Raw genomic sequence first — 20435 nt, 5'->3', positions numbered from 1 at the left:
TCCCGCGATTCGTTTCGTTCCCAAGCGTTTTGTATTTTACCGCAATAAGAGGCCAATACAGAAACAATTTATCAAGCCGCACATTCATAAGTATAAACGGTCCGTCGTTTTCCACTTATCGAAATAGCCGACTCGACTGCAAATTTGACAATGTGTGTTTTGCTGTAAGATGATTCGATCACTGTAGTATTGCCAGTTCTTTCGCGATTGTATAATGATACGTAATTTATTGTTGATGTAAGGTAAAATAAAATCTCTGAGACATTTTTACGAGAACAGTTTAGCGATAATTGCATCTATCTTTTAAATTCACTCTTACACATTTGCTTTTATTTAATTGTAATTTTCTTTTATTTATTTATAATTTGCTGTCATATACCTGCAAAATTAAATGGAAATTAGAAAATAATTATGAAGCTACAATACGTATTTAATAATTTTTTATTAAAAAAAAATTATTGTATCTACCTTTTAAATTTACTTTTAGACATTCATTTTTATTTAGTTGTGATTTGCTTCTATATATCTTTTTTCATATATTTACTTTTATTTATTTATAATTTATTGTTATATAACTGTAAAATTAAATTAAAACTGAAAAACAGATTATAGAGTTACAATACATATTAAAAAAAAAGTATTTAAAATAAATAAAAAATAAATTCCGGTACCGGGAATCGAACCCGAGCCTCCTGGGTGAGAGCCAGGTATCCTAGCCACTAGACCATACCGGATTATGGATGTTTTCTTTTGAATTTTGAAGAAACGGTTAGCTATCGTACTTTAATTATACAATAAATTTACACGTCACTGATAGTTTTATATTTTTTTATATACTATGTTAGTTAACTGCAATAATATATCATAACAATTCTATAAAATATCTCTGGAAACAGTTAGTTAGAAATAAAAAGATTATTATTTCTATATTTTATATTCAGCAATATAAATAACATTATTAATAATTATAATAACTATTCCACATATTTGCCATAAACAATTAACAGAAAATCATTTTTAAAAAAGTAAAAAAATATATCGTCTGTAGTAATTGTAAGTTTCGAACCGACGACGTTTAGATGATGCACATTTCACGATAAACTCGGTACTCCGATCGTTATATTCATTAATTACTGAGGCAAAAAATATAAACGACAATTGCATAACTTATAATAATGAGCAAAAGAATTTGTCAGAAGTGGGATTCGAACCCACGCCCTCAGAGAGGACCAGAAAGCCCCAAACTCGGTATTAAACCGAGAAGGTATGAACCTTGAGTCTGGCGCCTTAGACCGCTCGGCCATCCTGACAATCGATTACGACTCTTTTAGTAATGCAGATAAAGTGTACACAGCAGTGCACATGTTAAATTTACTTAATGTAAGACATGTAAGAATAAAAATATCCATGATTTATTAAATATATATAATCCAATAGTATAAAATAATTAATAATCTATAATATAATAATAATTGATAAGCCTTAACATAAAATAATTTATTACCAACACAAATTATGTGAAAAAAAATCAATTATACTTGCCATAAATTTTGTGGAAAGCTTTCGTCTACAAAATGTGTATAAGATAAAAAATAATAATATATTGCAAAATTTTTAATAAATTCGAGAACAACTTAATTGATTATTTCTCATTGTATTTTTTACTCATAGCGTTTTTACGAGCAAAAGAATTTGTCAGAAGTGGGATTCGAACCCACGCCCTCAGAGAGGACCAGAAAGCCCGAAAAACTCAGTTTTTGAACCGAGAAGGAGTGAACCTTGAGTCTGGCGCCTTAGACCGCTCGGCCATCCTGACAATTGAACTCATCTTTCTTAAAATAATTATATGAATATTTATTCAATTTATATATTTAAATCGTTCATTAATATTATCTTTCAGACTACAAATAATTTTCTTATTTGTATATATATTTAATTTTTACATATATACATTACACTGAAAATATAAAATTTTAATTATTATTGTTAATTATGTTATTTACAAATTCTACATAAAATAAAATGCAAATTCGAGAGAGAGAGAGCGAGAGAGAGAGAGAGAGAGAGAGAGATTCAATAAATATAATTTTATAATAAAAGTATTTTTTAATTAATAAAATAAAAATATATAAATTTCTAGATAAAAAAAATTAAATTCAAGTAAAAAAAAAGAAAAAAAAAGATTATGTTTCCGCCCGGGATCGAACCGGGGACCTTGTGCGTGTGAAGCACACGTGATAACCACTACACTACGGAAACTTACGAGAGGATCGTCTTCTGATTTCGAACATCTAGTTACTACAAGCTGTTCTGCAATAATCAGACTTTATTAACATGATATTACTTTATGACATGATATATTCAAAAAATTTCATTGAAATATATAATAACTATATTATATCTGAATTTTATGTGTAGAAAAGTACAAGTTTCAAATAATTGAAGCATTTCTATATTCTATTTTTCACACAAATATATTGTCCTAATAATTAAATAGTTATTGATCAAGAATTAATGTCAAATTTTTTATTCGATAATTGATATCGTCTAAACTGCTAGAAATAATTGAAAATAAGTAATATTATAAAAGATAAGTACATATATATACTATATACATATAATAGCATATAATAATACATATAATACATATAATATATTAATCAATAACATATTTATATATAACATATAATAGAATTTATAGATTATCAATTAGATTGATAAATAAAACAAATGAATTCGAACACAATATAATATGTCATAAAACAGATCATAAAAGGTACTAACTTAATATTGTTAGAAGAGTCGTACATGATGGTAACAATTTACAGAAATGTAACGCCGTTATGTTTGTGAATAAATCCGTGGGATACAATGCCGTCCATCACGAGAAAAACACGACCGGCGTGCCGGAGATATTTCAGTATCCTTTGAATTGTAAATGCTACATGACATTAAATCGAATCTGTTCATCGTCGCTTCGGCGAATCTGTGGAATTTCTAGAGTATTTCTCTCCCTATTTTCGTCACGGTACAGGGATTTACAGTCTCATTCAGACAATGGTATTGCATTACAATAGTGAGTTACAGTATTAAACCGTGAGTTACAGTATTTGGACATTTCGGATCTGATCGACGGTGCCCATGACTCATGCCCATTTCTACCAATGTGGATTAACTTTAATCTCGGTTCAACTTACTCTTCACCTTTTTCTTATTTTTAAAACTAGAAAAAGATGAAGAATTAGTTGAACCGAGATATTAAAGTTAAACTGCATTGGTAGAAACAGGCATCATTAATGCAGCTGCGTGTTGCCAGTTGCTGCATTTCTTACGTTTCTCGCTCATTACTTTATCGACAGAGGCTAATAATATGTTAAAAGTTTAACCCACAGTAGGCATATGTATTTAACCAAGATTGCACGTTATCGTAAAATACAATACTAGAGAGAGAAACCTGAGAGGTCATCCCGGCACATAAATGTGACTATTGAAAAACATTGACCTTAAACTAAATGGTATAATAAATTTCTATGGCAATTAATATACCTAGCTATTTTTTTATATTTTTATTTTCGTGTCACGCAATATGCAAATGCTGTTATAACTTTGCTATATAAATTTATATAGGCTTATATAAGTAGTAATTACACAGCCTACACTGAGAGAAAAATGTTTGGTATTTGTAACTATAATTACATATCACTATAATTATGATTATTACTGCTATAATAATAATAACAGTAACTACGTATATAGTTCTACCAACAAATGTATATAGTTGGCAACCTAAAATGATTATATAATTATAGTTGTTATAACCATAAAATAGTTGAAATTACCATAAAAATGATTCAAGTGACTATAATTTTATAGTTATATTTGGGGACGACTATAAAAAATATGGTTGTCCCCAAATATAACTATAAAATTATAGTCACTTGAATCATTTTTATGGTAATTTCAACTATTTTATGGTTATAACAACTATAATTATATATAGTCAATTTAGGTTGCTAACTATATATATTTGTTGCTAGAACTATACATAGTTACTGTTATTATTATTATAGCAGTAATAATCATAATTATAGTAATATGTAATTATAGTTACAAATACCAAACATTTTTCTCTCAGTGCAGTGTAACGACTTATTTTTCTATATTGTATTATCTAATTTATAATAATTATTTACATACAAAACTGTTTTTTATGTTGTTCAAGTTTATGAAACGTAACAAAATCCGTACAAAAATATAAAATGTTTAGCGTTTAAAATTCGATATGGGTGTACCTGGGTACTCATACATTAATAAAAGAATTAACAAAAATTTGTAATAATTAATTAGAATGTTATATTTTACTTCACTTTATATTTTAAAATATGTACTCATAAACATTTTACAAAGTTATCCTAATAAAAGGGTGTACCACATAAATAATGATTTTTATGTTTTAAAATGTGTACTCGATCATATATAAACTTCATAAAGTTATCATAAAGGGGTGTTTTACGTACCACATAAATAATGATTAACTCACATTATGCCCCATAAAAGGCGTAGTTCTTATACGCCTTTTAACATCCCGTTGGCAAAGTGTTGAGATTTGCGGGTAATGTAGGCGTTTGAACGAACGTGAGATGCGTTTAATTAAAAATGTACAGATCGTGCATTCTCACGGATCCCGTCACGCATTAGCAATTCGTTCACGTACAAAAATCGCAACAGACGTTAATTTTCTCTCTCTCATCCCGAAATTTCGCTCCAGATGCGGAGACTGTCCCTCTTGCCCACCTTTCCTGAAACTCATTTAACGCGCCTCTTCCACGAAGCACCTCTTCTCCGCGGCCGGTTTGGGTTAAAGGGGAGAGAAGATCTGTTGCTTATATACTTAAGAATCTCGAGGGCGAGCAGACATTAATGAATCATACAGTAGATTAAAAAATTAGCGTGGCGAGTTGTTTCTAAGTTGCCGTACAATTGCTGGAGAAATATATCGTATATCTTTAAAGTTTAATTCAATTACACTGAGAAAAATGATCTGGTTGGATTAAATAGTAATTCTGGTAGAAAATGCGGATAAATCAGAATTTTCTGGTTAAATCTAGAATTCTAGTTACCTCAACTTCTGATTGATATAATTATAATCTGACAAAAATAAGAATTTTAATAGATTTTACGAGAAATATTGTATCAATCAGAATTCCGGTTATCTCAATTAGAATTCTAATAAATTTAATCAAGAAATTCTAATTCGTCCATTTTCAACCAAAAATTTCAATGATATAATATATTTAAAATTTTTAATATTTCTCAATTTTAAATTATATATATGTTATATATATTATATAATAGTATATGTATATCTTCACACTTAAATATACAATTACAAAATTGTAATTGTCCGGACAGTGCGCCATTATATATCGATGCTTTCCTCAAATTGCTAGCCAAGTGTCAAAAATTGTGAAACTGTGATTGTTAAAAATTTTTACACACCCATAACGTTTTATTAAACATTAAGCATTTATGTTTATATTTGAAGGACTGTTTGTAAAGCTATGTTGTAACTATTCCCAAAATATGAATCTTTCTGTTATACCATTACAGTATTTGAGCATATCGTAAAGATCTTATCATATTACGTATTGGAGATTGAAGATTACAAATTAGCTAAGATTAGAATTCGATCAGTTAGATAACTTTAATTTTAATCCGTTTCGTTCTGATTGATGAAAGTCTAATCTTTATTTCGCCTATGGGAATTGGAGATTAAATTGAAGATTAAAGATATCTATCTGATCGAATCCTAATCTTTAATTCGCAGTTATAATCCTTAATCTTCAATGTGTATATAGTGTGACACGAGCTTTACGGTACCAAGTACTACAACTGGTCGCGGATCGGTGCGCGACCATCAAGTATCAAACTCAGAGTCGCTGAGATTACGCGCATCTGTGGGACATAGCTATCAATTCGTGGGTATCGTACCATGAAATGCATCTCTCGCCACTTAGCGGGCGAGAATTTGGGACGACGATGCGCGTGTTGATAACGTTATGCGTCACTTGCATTTGCACGCGTTTTGAAACGCGGTCGTACAACCCGTCCTTGGCGGATATTGATGATGCGGGAGTCCATTTACATTTATACTCGGCCTCACTGCATTGACCGCTGCATTAACTCCACTAACATTCTGATAATGAAACACTTGAACCCGTAACAGAAGCACGTTTCTTGTGACACTGCATTGAAAAAAAAATTACTAAATTTTAATAAATATTTGTTTAAGTAGTACATTAACTATTAATTATTGAATCGTGTACTATATAACAATATCTACTAGATGTTAGCTTGGCCACAAATTCAATGTTTCTTCAATGAAAGTTTGATACATTATATGTATATTTGTTCCAACTTTCATCGATGTTGAAACAGCGACCATCTCTCGCATTGTAATATCTAATATTTATGTAAAAGGACATTAGACACATTTCGTATACAGTTGTACCAAAAGGTCGCGCGATAAGATTTAATCCGATTTAGAAAGTTAAACATATAAATCTGTTTCATCCTCGTGCTCATGTCGGGCGCACTCAAATCTATGAATCGTTTTTTAGATACTAATCTACGAAAGTCAACTTTCGGAGCGTGTATACATACATATATGCAAAGGAAGAACATAATTTTGCAACTCTTGCTTATGAGTCAATACGTGTCCAAGGGATAAGAAGTTTAGTAGAAAGCAAGAGTTATATAATATTCGATTTATTTACAAAATTACAATAAATTATATGTCGGAAGGGGATCGATGCGATCTTTGAGTCAGAGTCATAGTAATTGGGGAATCATACTAAATCGAAACTATTCTACACACTTGACGAATATTAACTCTCACTCAGCCAAAAAATGCAGACAAAATATTTTCTGACAAAAAATTATAATATTAGTTTCGTAAAATATACCGCGATATTATATGTATATACTTTTATATCATTTATATATATATATATATATAAATATTATTATATTACATAAAATAAAATAAATAATTCCACATGTATTAGAAAATGTTATGGTTTTTTTATGTGTCTAGCAAAAATTTCGGTAGTGAGAGAGTTAATAATACGGAGATCAAACGTTCCTTCCGAATACACGAACAATATATAAATAGTCAAAGATAATCGCGCAGGGTATAGCAAGATATTATGCGTATTGTTATCGATGTGTCCAGGAAATACAACAATTGAGCAGCCACAGTTGCAAGAATCCTAATATATCCTAATCAGACTCGTAATTCTTAGGCGATATATTTTTTAATAGCTCAATTCCAAATGCAGCGGTGTAATTTCCTGACTACGTTTATCGCCATTTAGAAGCTGTCTGTGAAATGAATTTGAGTATGCACTGTTTAATGAACAACAATTGGGCGCCACTATTCGCACGAGATTCGCAAGCCTCCAAATTTTCCTGTCGCGTAAATCAGAATGAAGCGATCGTACCGTAACTTATTATATCATCGACATGACAACTGCTTTACTACATCAACTGCTGAAATAATTACATATTGTTACGAACAGCATGCAGATAGGCTTTCGCACGCGAACGAGATTTCCACAGATATTATGTCTAAATATATTAAATTATATGAGAGCTTGAAACTATGCCCTGCAATAAATACAACATGGATAAATTGCATGCAGTTAAATTCGTATCCAAGAATAATACATCCTTTAACATTTAAGCGAGTAGGTGAGGTGGCCATAAATTTCCCAGATAGCAAGATATCATTTATTTGACGTAATTAATTGGTCATTCTTAACGAATCTAATGTCCTATCATCGTAAAAGTGACGCGGATTTGTCACAGCCACATAACGTCATATTAACCAATGTCAAAAATACATCATTATTTTCGTATTATTAACGGCATAAATGAATGATATTATTAATTAATCACTAGTAACATTACGAATACGTCGTCAATTAATCATTTATCTGATGTCAATAAGTATTGTAAATACTTACGTTGTAAATACGTCATAAATAACGTTATTAATTGGTATAAAAGATAACGTCATTATTACATCTTAAATAGATCACGTGACGTCAATAATTCAAAATGACTAACTATTGACGTCAAAATGATTATAGTTTGCTACCTGGATTAATTTTCTTAAAAATCTTGTTTTAGAAAAAGAAAATAAAAAGTATTGTAAAAATAAAGATAAAAAGTTTTAAAGTTCATTATTTTTACATTTTTTATAGTCTATCTCATAAGGATATATCTAACGTAAATTTAACTATAACATATAATACAGTAAAAAATATAACTGTAAAAATAAAACTTTTTGGGATATTTTGAACACCTCATCTACCAATTTGCACATCTTTACATCACTTAAAGGTAAATAAATATAATTATCGTCAAATTTATTTTTAAGTTACCTGATAACCAAAAATATTCTGAGTGAACTTTTAAAATGTAAAAATGTATGTCCTATAAAAATACAGAAGAGGTAATTGTTTCACGCAGAAAAACTATTATCACATAATCTATGTATTGATCTAAGAAAGTATACTGTGTTAAAAAAAGAAATGCTTTTATACAGTCTATCGTGAATATTTGAGACAAGAAACTATGGAGATGTAGTATGTAAACCGAGTGTACAATAAAAAATTCGAATTGTCTGTAAATATATAATAATAAATAAAGATACTTAACAAATTCACTTTTTCCTCTTATCGCTATCTCTGTCAGTCGTCTTTTCAATTATCAGTTTGTTTCGTTTCCTCGTTATAGTCGTCGATCGAGTACTCGGCGTGATCTGTTTCAATCCTTGCTGTTGCAGAATTTTACATGGACTAGCTGCACGCGGTGGTGTTGTACCCTTGAGAAGAGCTTCGACATCCGCTAATCGTTTTTTGAGCGCTCTATTTTCCTTTTTGAATCTTACAAGTTCAGAATCCTTATCCAATCGTTCGTAACCGGAGCTGCTTGTCTCCTCCGCAAAGTGCCTGAACACGTGATGCAACTTATCTTCGTACTGCCTCTGCATTAAAATCATTCGTTTCTCGGCTTCCATTAGCCGCCAATCCTGATTCGTGATGTGAGCCTCGAGCTCGGTTATCTGAACCTCCAGATTCTTCGAGCTCTCCTTCAAGTCGATCACCTTGCGGAAGTATTTCATAAATAACGTTATTATTTCACCATGTGAGAGTTTCTTCAAACGCTCCGTCAACGTTCTCTCACCCTTCTCGCGTTGGGATTGATTCTCATCAAAATCCTTTCGTCCGCAAATCATCTCATTCTTGTGCTCGATCATCGCATCGATGGCTTCGATGGTCTCACCGCATTCTAGCAGTTTACGTTCTTCGACCATTGTCAGGGTTCTATCCTTTTGGAACTTCTCATCTAAGTCACATTTCTCGTCTACTAAACAGTCTCGAGTGCGCCTCAAATTCCTAATCTCGTGTCGTAACGCTTCTTTCTCGTCCATGTCCGCGGTTCTTTCCAGATCCATTGATTTCTCTTTCAGAACGTGATCCAGATGAGATATCCTTGCACTAACATCCATCAAATTCTTCATCTTATCTGAACAATCAGTTTTTGATTTCATATTGTGTTTCTCATCCTCGCTCTCCGATTGCATTTCCTTCAATTTGGACGCAGTTAAATTATATTTCTCCTCAAGTTCACGAATCTTTTGCTGATCCTTAGCCAACTCGTCCTCCAATTGCTTCTTACGTTCCTCTTCTCTCTTCAATTGCCGCTTTAATTTATCCATTTGCTTCTTCGACGTATTTAACGATGCTTCCAACTCCAAGACTTTCTTCGCGGAATCACCTGCTATTTGCTTTATCATATCTATATCCATCATTCGCTTCTCATAATGTATCGCTATATTTTTCATTAATTCGATTTCTTTCTTATGCGTCTTTTCATCAAGTTCCTTGTACATATGTGCATTTTCCGCTTGTGCCAATTGTGTTCTCGTGTTGTAATACTCCTCCTCCAGTTTACTACGTTTACGTTGGAATTTTTGCTTCGCGCTGGTGCGCGTATCGGAATTCTTTATCATGTCAGCTATGAAACGTTGCTTAATCTTAATTGTCGTTTGCAGTTCTTCGATACGTTTATGCGCTCCATCCAAATTTGATTGAATTTTCTTCACTTGCGTCTGTTTCGCCTCGTTATTTAGTGTTAGAGCTTTCAACTCTTTGATAGGTTCGGGCATTTCTGTGTTCTTGAGAGCCTCAAGTAAGAGATCGGGTGAATTATCGTTTTGTATTGCAACAAAATTGTCGTTAATAATATTATCAGTAATATTTACTTCTGACTCGCGATTGTCCAACATGTAAGGATTGATATATTCTGAGATACGATTTTCAAGGATTTGATTTTGGCAAGGTTTCAGGCTGTCATTAAAAGCTAATACTTCGTTACACATATCGGAACCAGGTAGCATCGAGTTTCTCCTGGAATTTGGATTTCTTATTGGTATGGGACGAGATACCGGTACGTAATTATTATTTACGGATCTCGTCACTGGAGATATAATCTCAATGTTTGCTTCTCTGAAATCATCCTTTGTAGAATCGACAATTCTATCCGTCTCTAACTTAAATTTACTCATGCATTCGTCCAGCTTCTCCAAAAAATCTGGATTTTCCGAACTCACGTCACTTTGATCGTCGTCTTCCTCCTCATCGTCCTCTTCCTCTTCCTCATCATCATCAACATCAGATACTTCACTCTCTGAACTGGAGGTACAATTGGGATTGAGCTTAAGTTTCGTTTGATTCGCAGATTCATCAGTTTTTTCATCAGTCTCAGTTACTTCCTCAATGCGTTCCAACGATCTTCTGGCATTCTCCGCATATCCCTGCAAACTGGTACTCTCATCGCTGGCTATACATTCCTCGTACTCTTGTTTCATGCACAGCCACTGCTCAATTTGATCTTGATCAGTGTGTGGCAGAACATTACTTGTCATGAGCTTGGTAAACAGACCTTCTGCATTGGAAACTAACTTGGACCATTGAGAAGCAGCAAACTCCAATCTGAATAGATCTGCGCTAGAACTACGTTCGCCGGACGTAGCAGGTGTTGTTGTGTCGTGCACCTCCTCGCCAGCCTGCTCAGTTTCCTCTTCAGTCAGCCGATGACGTTCATGATCGTGATCGTGGTAGGATGGCATCATATCAATATATGGCATACAACAATGATGATCTGCTATCGGCTGATGCTGAATCCATGGGCTATAATGCATCATTTTACTCATATGATCTCATCTAACGAGGCACACGTCCATTCAAATACAATCTAACCTGTAAAATGTCATTTTTTATCGTCTATTTCATTAAGTAAAACTATTGCTGAATATGAAAATTATCCTACATTATCCTTCTGCTTCCAATCATATTTTTACTCCTTCCATCTGCAATTTGAATCTTTTCTGTTTCAAAAAATTTGAAAAAGTTCAGGATTATTTTTCGACATCTCTATTACATCTCTCTATTATTAAATAGTTTTTTAATTCAAATTAAAACTAAGGCTGTGCGTTTACATGTAAAACATAATAATTTACATCTATATGTACAGATATTAATATAAACTATGTTTTGTATCATCTATGTAAACAATATATGGATCATTAAAGTCTATGTTCTTTGTCGTTAAACTAAAATTTCTATCTGGCTTATATATTTTTATTTATTAATACTAAAGTCAAATATATTAACAATCATAAAACTTAAGTACATACTGCTTTCTGTATTATCCAATTTATAATTTACATATTTTTCAATGTTTATATTGCCTACATAAAAACATTAATCTAAATTTAACATAAACAATACATAAATATTCTACATAAACGTAATTTTAAATATATAGCAGAATTCTGATTAAAACCTTTAAATTGAAATTTTAGATAAAATAAAAAACAAAAATATGAGAATGAAATTTCGCTTGTGCCAAAAAAGATCCAGATTGTAGATAGAATTAATCTCGCATTTAAGCGAAGTATTAAATTTTTTATATAAGTATAAAAAGAGATTAAAACGAAATCAGTAAATAATACTTACAAGTGAAATTCCTAACCTATCAGGACTTTCCATGTCTCAGAACTATGTCTCGGAATTCCCTGTCTCACGGAAGAACCGTAACACATATTTTATGTTCCGTACGCTTCACGATTTCATGAATTAAACGTCACATTTTTAACGACTGTGAGATCATATCGTTATGTGTTTACAAGCTTTCTTTCAGCTGGTTTGACAAGAATCGATGTTAGCTAACGTGAAGCGAATTTACGCAGCGGCGCCAAGAACAAATGAAACTGCATAAACGTTAGATTTGTTCTCTGTAGTTGCATTACTCCGCAGTTAAATCTTCACTTGAAACAGAGATTTACGACATAGCGCCTCTGTCCTCTGTACAAAATGTGTACATACATTAAACTACGTAGCTACTATGTTTAAATATTTCCAACGGATAACACGCAGTGCCTACGCAAATTTTTCTCTGAATTTTATTTTCAAAATTTGTATCTAAATCTCAAAATTTGGTAAATGTTTAGTATAACACTCTCTCCTTTGATTTTCATAGAATTTGGAGAAAGAAAATCGTCGCACAAATCCCGTACGGTTATATTTGATTGAATGATATCGTCTTGAAAGCAGAAATTGCATTGTTCGGTCAACGGTAAACTACAAGCCTCATCATGAATGTCTCAGATGGCATCTCGCACGTTGCTATGCACGTCATTTTCGTTGCTATGGTAAACTTGACAAGTGTTTATATCACAAACATGACAGCTTTGACAGTTCGCTTCGAATGTTACTTCCCGTTGTAAAACACGGTACTTGCTTTCTCACAATTACATCACATGGAACAGTATGATAGAAAATTGTTACTTTATGTAAAAGTATCTTTTGATTCCTTACTTTTGCTCGTAAATCATTTGGTTAGAAAGATTTTAGCCTGTCAAAGTTAAAGTCTTAACAGAAAGCTGACTTATAATCTTATGGGCTTTCTACGAGAGAGAGAGAGAGAGAGAGAAGCTATTATTTAAGTTTTAAATCTTAAATGATAAGACATTAACTAATTACAGTCGAATGTGAGAAGAAAAATCGATTATGATTGGCTAATTTCATGTAGCTTAAGGCTAATTCTACAATGTGCTTTTTGTTTATTGTTTCTTACTGTTTGTCTCTTGCCTTGTTGATCAAAAAGGGAAGAGACAAACAGAGACAAACAGCAAGAAACAGGAAACAAAAAGCACATTGTACAATTAGCCTAAGACTTAAAGCTTAGGTAATAACTTATTGTAGAAAGTCTACTTAGAAAGTGTCTTGTGACTTAAGTTTTATGTCTTTAGTAACACATAAAAACTATCTTATGACTTATGTCTTAAAGGTATACAAATGTGAGGTGCCTTTAAAACATAATGGACCTTCTACAATAATCCATTTAGTCATAAATCAGAAGTCAGAAGCTAAAAATTGACGACTGTGATTGATTAATTTTTAGTTTTTGACTTCTGATTTATGACTAATGGCTTATTGTAGAAGGCCCATAAGTCATAAGACACTGTCTTACACGCATTCTATAATAAGCCATTAGTTATAAATCAGAAATTAGAAGCTGGAAATTGACCAATCACAGTCGTCAATTTCCAGCTTCTAACTTCTGATTTCTGACTAATGGTTTATTGTAGAATGGTCATATAAGTCAGCTTTCTGCTAAGGTCCTATTTACGAAGTGCCTTTAAGATATAAGTCATAAGACAGTTCTTGTGTGTTACTAAAGACATAAGACTTAAGTTATAAGACACTGTCTTAAAATTATAAGTCAGCCTTTCTGCTATGGTCCTTACAATTGATTATAAATGAAATACTTTGATTTCAGAGCTTCACACCAATTCTGTGAAAGAACTCCAGGGAGACTGACATAAACCAGCAATGTTTGTATATCTAAGCAAGAAGATTTCAATACCAAACAACTTTCGATTAAACTGCATAGCATGGAATCAGAAGGACGGATACATTGCAGTGGGAGGAGAAGATGGTCTTTTGAAAGTTCTTCGAGTAGACTCTAACGTCAACGGGTCGCACAGCGGTGGAAAATCTCGAGGCTTGGCTGCGGCAAGCAATCTGAGCATGAATCAACCTCTAGAGGGTCATAATGGACACGTTCAAGTAGTGACGTGGAATGAGGAGTATCAGAAGCTGACATCGAGTGACCAGAATGGAGTCATTATCGTTTGGATGCTGTATAAGGGTTCGTGGTACGAAGAAATGATAAACAATCGCAACAAGTCTGTGGTGAAAGGTATGGCTTGGAGCTCTGATGGTCAAAAGATATGCATAGTCTATGAGGATGGAGCTGTGATCGTCGGATCTGTCGATGGCAACAGAATCTGGGGTAAGGAATTGAAAAACGTATCCCTTTCTGCTGTACAATGGTCTCCAGATGGAAAATTACTTTTGTTTGGTTTGAAAATTGGAGAACTTCATCTTTATAATAATCAAGGTGTATTTCTGACAAAACTGAACATTCCCTCACAGAATGCCTCCCAGTTTCAAACCATAGTGGCACTACAGTGGTACGATGGAAGAAACGGTTACGTTGCCATGGACTGTCCGACTCTAGCTATTTGTTATCGCAACGGTAGAATTCTATTGATGCGAGATACCAGCGATGACAATCCAATTAAGTTGGAGACCGGGGTGACCACTTCGTGGTGCAACTGGAATAGCTGTGGCTCTCTCTTGGCGATAACAGGCATGATGCCGTTACTCAGTAACGGGGAAACGAAGGACATGAACGTTATACAGTTTTACACGCCATTCGGCGAGCATATGAGAACCCTGAAGGTACCAGGACGGGAAGTAACGTGTTGTACTTGGGAGAAAGGTTCCCTCCGAGTCGCTTTATCTGTCGACTCCCACATATACTTTGCAAACATTCGTCTGGACTACAAATGGACGTACTTCAGCAACACGGTCGTTTTCACAAACGAGAAAGTCGGCAAGGATGGCACCTGCGTGACGTTCTGGAACACGAGCAGCAACACGTGTTGCACCAAGTATGTGAGATCTTTGATATCGATAGCCTCGCACGGGGAGCACTGCGTTCTCTCCGTGAGAAATGATCCTACCCAGGCCACTGAGCAATTCGCCCTCCTCGTTTGCAACACCATAGCCACTCCGATAGACTCCAAGTTCTTGGATCTGGAACCGTTGTACCTTACCATGACGTCCAATATGGTCATGGCCGCGTCTAAGAACAATTTCTTGATTTGGAACTTCCGCGCGCCCCGCAACTCGACGTTGCATCCAAGTAGGATGCGCAAGTACAAGATCTATCACGTGGACGAGACGCCGACCGGCGTGACCGAGGTCATTCAGGATTTAGACAAGGACGGCGCGTTCGAGACCCCCATCAGTACGAAGGCCACCATGGATCCGATCTGCTGCATCTATGCCACCGAAAAGATTCTTCTGGTTGGCCGAGACTCGGGGATGATTCAACGGTACTCCCTGCCGCAGATAACGCTCGTGAATCGATATAATACTGTATGCAGACTGCACAGAATCGCCATTAACTGTGATTCCACACGCGTTTCCATTTTGGACGCCAATGGTATACTCTCTATGCTGGATTTGGACCTGCAAAAACCACCCGACTCGCGAGACGGAGACTCGAGTGAGGATATATCTAAGTTCGAAAGAAAAGATGTATGGGCTATGTGCTGGGCACAGGATAATCCCTTGCTCCTGGCGATCATGGAGAAGACTAGGATGTACGTTCTGAGAGGACTGGATCCCGAAGAGCCTATAGCTTGCTCCGGATATATTTGTTCTTTCCAAGACTTGGAGATACGCTGCGTTTTACTGGACGATCTCATGCTGAAGTCTGACGACACACGGAAGGACTTGATTGTGGACTTGGAAGTGAAATCTCTGAGAGACACAAGAGAGCTGTTGGCCAAAGTGGGTCTGAAGGAGGCCAACAATTTCATCCAGGACAATCCGCATCCGCGTCTCTGGCGTCTATTGGCCGAGTCGGCATTGACGAAGCTGGACTTGGAAACGGCGGAGAACGCCATGGTGCGCTGCACGGATTACCTGGGTATACAGTTTATCAAGCGTTTGCAGAACGTGCACAACGATCAGCTGAAGAAGGCCGAAGTCGCAGCGTTTCTTGGTAACTACGACGAGGCCGAGAAGCTTTACCTGGACATGGACAGGAGAGACCTGGCAGTTACCCTGCGCCAAAAGCTGGGCGATTATTTTCGGGTTGTGCAATTGATGAAAATGGGCATTGGCGGTTCGGATAAACAAATGGAGCACGCTTATAACAAGATCGGTGATTATTTTGCCGAGAGACAGAACTGGGAGAATGCAAAAGAGTACTACGAGAAAGGTAGAAATTTGGAACGACTCATTCAATGCTATTATAAATTAGAAGATTTCGTTCAGCTAGCGACAACCGTGGACCAATTACCAGACAAGAGTCCCATCTTGAAGACCGTAGCGAGAATGCTAGCTTCGGTGGGAATGTGTCCGCAGGCTGTGGCAGCTTACATTAAATACGGCGACGTAAAGCTGGCCGTAGATATATGCGTGCGTCTGAATCACTGGGACCAAGCTGTCGACCTGGCGAAAACCTACAAGATGGCACAGATCGGCGAGCTGCTGAGCAAATACGCCAATCATCTATTATCGAACGGTAAGCATCTGCAGGCAATTGAGTTGTACAAGAAGGCCAACTACAACTTGGAAGCGGCTAAATTATTGTTTCATCTTGCCGAGGAACAAGCTAAGTCCAAGTCGCATCCTCTGCGCGTTAAGAAAATATACGTTCTCGCGGCCTTGCTGATTGAGGATCACATCAATAGCGTTCCTGCAATAAAAGGTGGTCGCAGCAACGTCGTCATGGGTCTTACTGAAAGCAACGAGGACACCAAGATTATAGAAAACGCCTGGCGAGGCGCTGAGGCGTATCATTTCCTTCTGCTCGCGCATAGACAGTTGTACGACGGCAGTTTCGATGCCGCGATGAAGACCGCTCTGCGACTGAGAGACTACGAGGATATACTGGAAGTAGAAGACATCTACTGTCTATTGGCGCTATCAAGCGCTGTTAATCACGCATTCGCTACCTGTTCAAAGGCTTTCATAAAATTGGAAGGGCTCGAGACGATCTCGGAGGCGAAGAAAGAGGAGTATGAGGAACTAGCGGTGGATATCTTTACGAAGCACACTCCGAAGGACTCCCGTAACAACAAAGCGGAATGCGTCAACTGCGAAACTCTGGTACCTGACTGGTGCACCACGTGCCCGAATTGTTCAACCAGGTTCCCCGCTTGCATCGTCTCGGGCAAACCGCTGATGGATCTCAGCATCGCGTGGATCTGCACCGTTTGCCGACATCATGTTGCAACCGAACGCGACGTTGTTAATATAAATGCCTGCCCTTTGTGTCACAGCACAATCACGTACATGTAGGTTAAAATATGTAGGAATAATTTAGCAGTCTGTTGAATTTTTATTTGCCAAAATTTTACGATAAGTGGTAAGCTTTTATATTTTGATGACTGTGTAATGAGAACGAACAAGGGCATTTCAGTTTTAACTCACGATTTCGTACAAAAAACATAAAGTCAATAATAAAATTGTTACACTTGTTGGTTTCCACAATTCATATATATGAGTAAAATACGAATTAATTATAAAAGATAATTTAATAAGAACTAAAAATAGATAAATGCTGTTATTCTCGTGCCTTAATATTGAATAATTAATACGGGGACGCTAATAAGAATGATCAGTACAATTTTTAAAAGCGTGCAAGTTTTTCCTTTATGCGCACTGATATATTTTTTATAATCTCATGTGTAAATGGGATTTTTATCCGCTTTTAACGATGATATTGATTTTATATATATATATATTTTTTTTTATTTGAATGGATCGTACTCGATATCACATGCCAGATCATATGAATATTAATTTGCAATAGGTTTTGATTGAAATGAGATAACATCGTTAAAGCGAATATTTATCGAATGACAAAACGTAATCTAATGGGAATCTAATTTTAACGGTTTGTCATTGCATATGCATTACTGACATTCTGACTAAGCACACCTGTTATTCCGTCCAGAACGTAATGAGTCTTTAACGAGTGGAATCTCATTAGTTTTGTCTTTAAAGTTTACGTACACAAATACGGATATCTTTATCGCGTAGTTTTGATATCACAATTGTGCAGCTAGTAATTTTTAGATCTGACATAATTGATCTCTCGTTATCGGAATCTCATATTATGTTATCTTCTTTTGTTACGTATAATGATATAATCATTTATTAATTAGAAATTTATATGAAGATATAATTCTGAATTGTATAGATATTTATGTGAAGGTAAAAAAAGAGAAGTAATTATTATGACACAGATTTCTGATATATCGAAGTAGAAACTCCGAGTTGATCTCCGATTTCTTGCAAAATGTATCGTAGCATATATATGATTACTTGTTTATTTGTAATAATCTAATTTGATGAAAATATAGTACAATTTCATATAACAATCCTTTACCAGATAGATATTTTTTTTCTTTTAATGTATCATTCTCTTAATATATCATTCATCTTTTAATATATCATAATAGAATTTATTTAGTCATGCTACTCTGAATGTCTACTATCAATTCAATTTTAATCGGTACTTTCATTTAAAGATGCTCTTGATCGAATGGAATTTTCGTTTTATGGATGCATGAAAAAGGCCAAAAGATATTTTGATTTATGTTGTGAATTTTTTATTCATTTTATTATACATAAAACACGTTAATGATTACTAATCGTATTTATTTTCTATATATGTATAGTGTAATGTGCCAATTTTGCCTTAATTTTTTATTTAGTAGTTTTTTATCAATGGAACAAAAGAATAATATTAATTTTTTAGTAAATAATTTCGAGGGACAGAATAATTTTTTATGTGGATTTATTTCTCTCTCTCTCTCTCTCTCTCTCGTAGTTATAATATTTGATATTTAATACTTGTGATAATTTTTACACCAGATTAGATAAAAATGCTTAATGTAACATGAGAGAATACATATTGCTGATGTATCGTATTAACAAAATTTTAGTAACATTTTATAATAGATAATATAAGGTATTTATATGAATATATGTATATAAAAATACTTATTCGACCGAATATATATTGCGCGAATAATTAACAAAACAACAATTATATTTTTAGATATTTATTTACAATTTTATCATGCATATTTGATTTAAACCATCATGCTAAATAATGACCACTGTCACGGGCGTCCGTAGGATTTTTTTTTCAAGGAGGAACAGTCTTGTCTCACGTAAGAAAAAAATGTTCAAATATTTCCTTCCTTGGTGATCCTAGTATCGAGTTAATGATCTTTTTTGTCACTTATTCTCTCTCATTTCTAATGTTCACATCTTTAGTTAAAAGCCTCCTCACCACGACAAGGTATATAGATGTATGTTGAAAAAGGTATTTCATTTTTTTAGGTTTTTTATTTTTTTTGTACTTTTGTATTTAAAAATTTTTTGCCGTATTTATTTTTTAACACTTTTTTTATTCTCTATTAATTTTACATTTTTTCACTTTCCTCAAACAAAAAAACTAATTTCTTTTCGCCGTGCCCAAATTTGTCTATCATTTTACTATATCTAATCACTCTAAAACGCGCTTTTATTCAACACGAGTCTCTCGACCAGGGGGAGGTAAATGCCCCCCTTTGTCCCCTCCTCCTAAACTCCCATGACTATACTGTAAAAGGCAGATGTATTGTAGTATCTATTATTTAAAATATGTAAAATTCCAGATAGCACATAATATTTATAAATATTTTTGTAGTCTTGGATTACGCAGATTAAAAACATTATTATAAATGATATGGAATATTTATTACAAATGTTGTAGTAAATGCTACGAAAATACTTAATAGCACATTCTAATACAAGTAAAAAATACTTATTAGAAATATTTATTTATATTTATCATAAATATTATAAAATATTTAGTCTATATTTTAATAATATTTTGAATAAAGCTTTATATAAAAAATATATGAACTATTTATATAACATTTCAAAAAATGAATAATAATAAATATTTACCATAAATGACACATTAATAGGTATTAATCAGCATTGCGTAATATAATATCCAGCGCTGACTCCTAAGGCCCATTTATATTTGGTAATTATTCAGTTTAGCTACCCCACCTCAAAAATCAATAAAAATAGGCTTATTCGATGCGTTATTGAATGAAATGAAAGAATCTGGCAAAAAAAAGTGTCGCTCTGCCCTGTGAGCCGAGATATTGAGCGTTAAAGTTCGAGATTTTAGAGGTTAAGATATCTGTC

General features: G+C 34.1%; 2 protein-coding genes and 4 non-coding genes across 8 annotated transcripts; 1 reads left to right on the top strand and 5 right to left on the bottom strand.

Moving 5' to 3' along the window:
- Positions 1-662: 662 nt before the first annotated feature.
- Positions 663-734, bottom strand: TRNAE-CUC (transfer RNA glutamic acid (anticodon CUC)). The gene has a single exon. It is a non-coding gene; the product is annotated as a tRNA-Glu (tRNA).
- Positions 735-1190: 456 nt separating this feature from the next.
- Positions 1191-1310, bottom strand: TRNAL-CAA (transfer RNA leucine (anticodon CAA)). Its single transcript has 2 exons — positions 1273-1310; positions 1191-1235 (listed from the first exon to the last, which is right to left on the bottom strand). It is a non-coding gene; the product is annotated as a tRNA-Leu (tRNA).
- A 383-nt stretch (positions 1311-1693) lies between these two features.
- TRNAL-CAA (transfer RNA leucine (anticodon CAA)) lies at positions 1694-1816 on the bottom strand. Its single transcript has 2 exons — positions 1779-1816; positions 1694-1738 (listed from the first exon to the last, which is right to left on the bottom strand). It is a non-coding gene; the product is annotated as a tRNA-Leu (tRNA).
- A 370-nt stretch (positions 1817-2186) lies between these two features.
- Positions 2187-2259, bottom strand: TRNAV-CAC (transfer RNA valine (anticodon CAC)). Its single transcript has one exon. It is a non-coding gene; the product is annotated as a tRNA-Val (tRNA).
- Positions 2260-4519: 2260 nt separating this feature from the next.
- On the bottom strand, positions 4520-12388 carry cos (kinesin-like protein costa). The gene is made up of 3 exons (XM_018521137.1): positions 12090-12388; positions 8725-11330; positions 4520-4876 (listed from the first exon to the last, which is right to left on the bottom strand). The coding sequence occupies exon 2, from the start codon at positions 11282-11284 to the stop codon at positions 8729-8731; it is 2556 nt and encodes an 851-aa protein (XP_018376639.1). The 5' UTR covers positions 11285-11330; positions 12090-12388; the 3' UTR covers positions 4520-4876; positions 8725-8728.
- A 409-nt stretch (positions 12389-12797) lies between these two features.
- Oseg4 (intraflagellar transport protein Oseg4) lies at positions 12798-17682 on the top strand. Of its 3 annotated transcripts, none has more exons than XM_018521126.1 (2): positions 12798-12865; positions 13915-17682. In XM_018521126.1, the coding sequence occupies exon 2, from the start codon at positions 13968-13970 to the stop codon at positions 17517-17519; it is 3552 nt and encodes a 1183-aa protein (XP_018376628.1). In that variant the 5' UTR covers positions 12798-12865; positions 13915-13967; the 3' UTR covers positions 17520-17682. The 3 variants fall into 3 exon arrangements, with proteins under 3 accessions (XP_018376628.1, XP_018376629.1, XP_018376627.1); XM_018521127.1 differs by having other exon boundaries at positions 12806-12925; XM_018521125.1 differs by having other exon boundaries at positions 12806-12970.
- Positions 17683-20435: the final 2753 nt, after the last annotated feature.

Source organism: Trachymyrmex cornetzi, unplaced genomic scaffold, assembly GCF_001594075.2.
Source record: "Trachymyrmex cornetzi isolate Tcor2-1 unplaced genomic scaffold, Tcor1.1 scaffold964, whole genome shotgun sequence".
NCBI lineage: Eukaryota > Metazoa > Arthropoda > Insecta > Hymenoptera > Formicidae > Trachymyrmex > Trachymyrmex cornetzi.
This window is presented reverse-complemented; position numbering and strand designations above follow the sequence as displayed.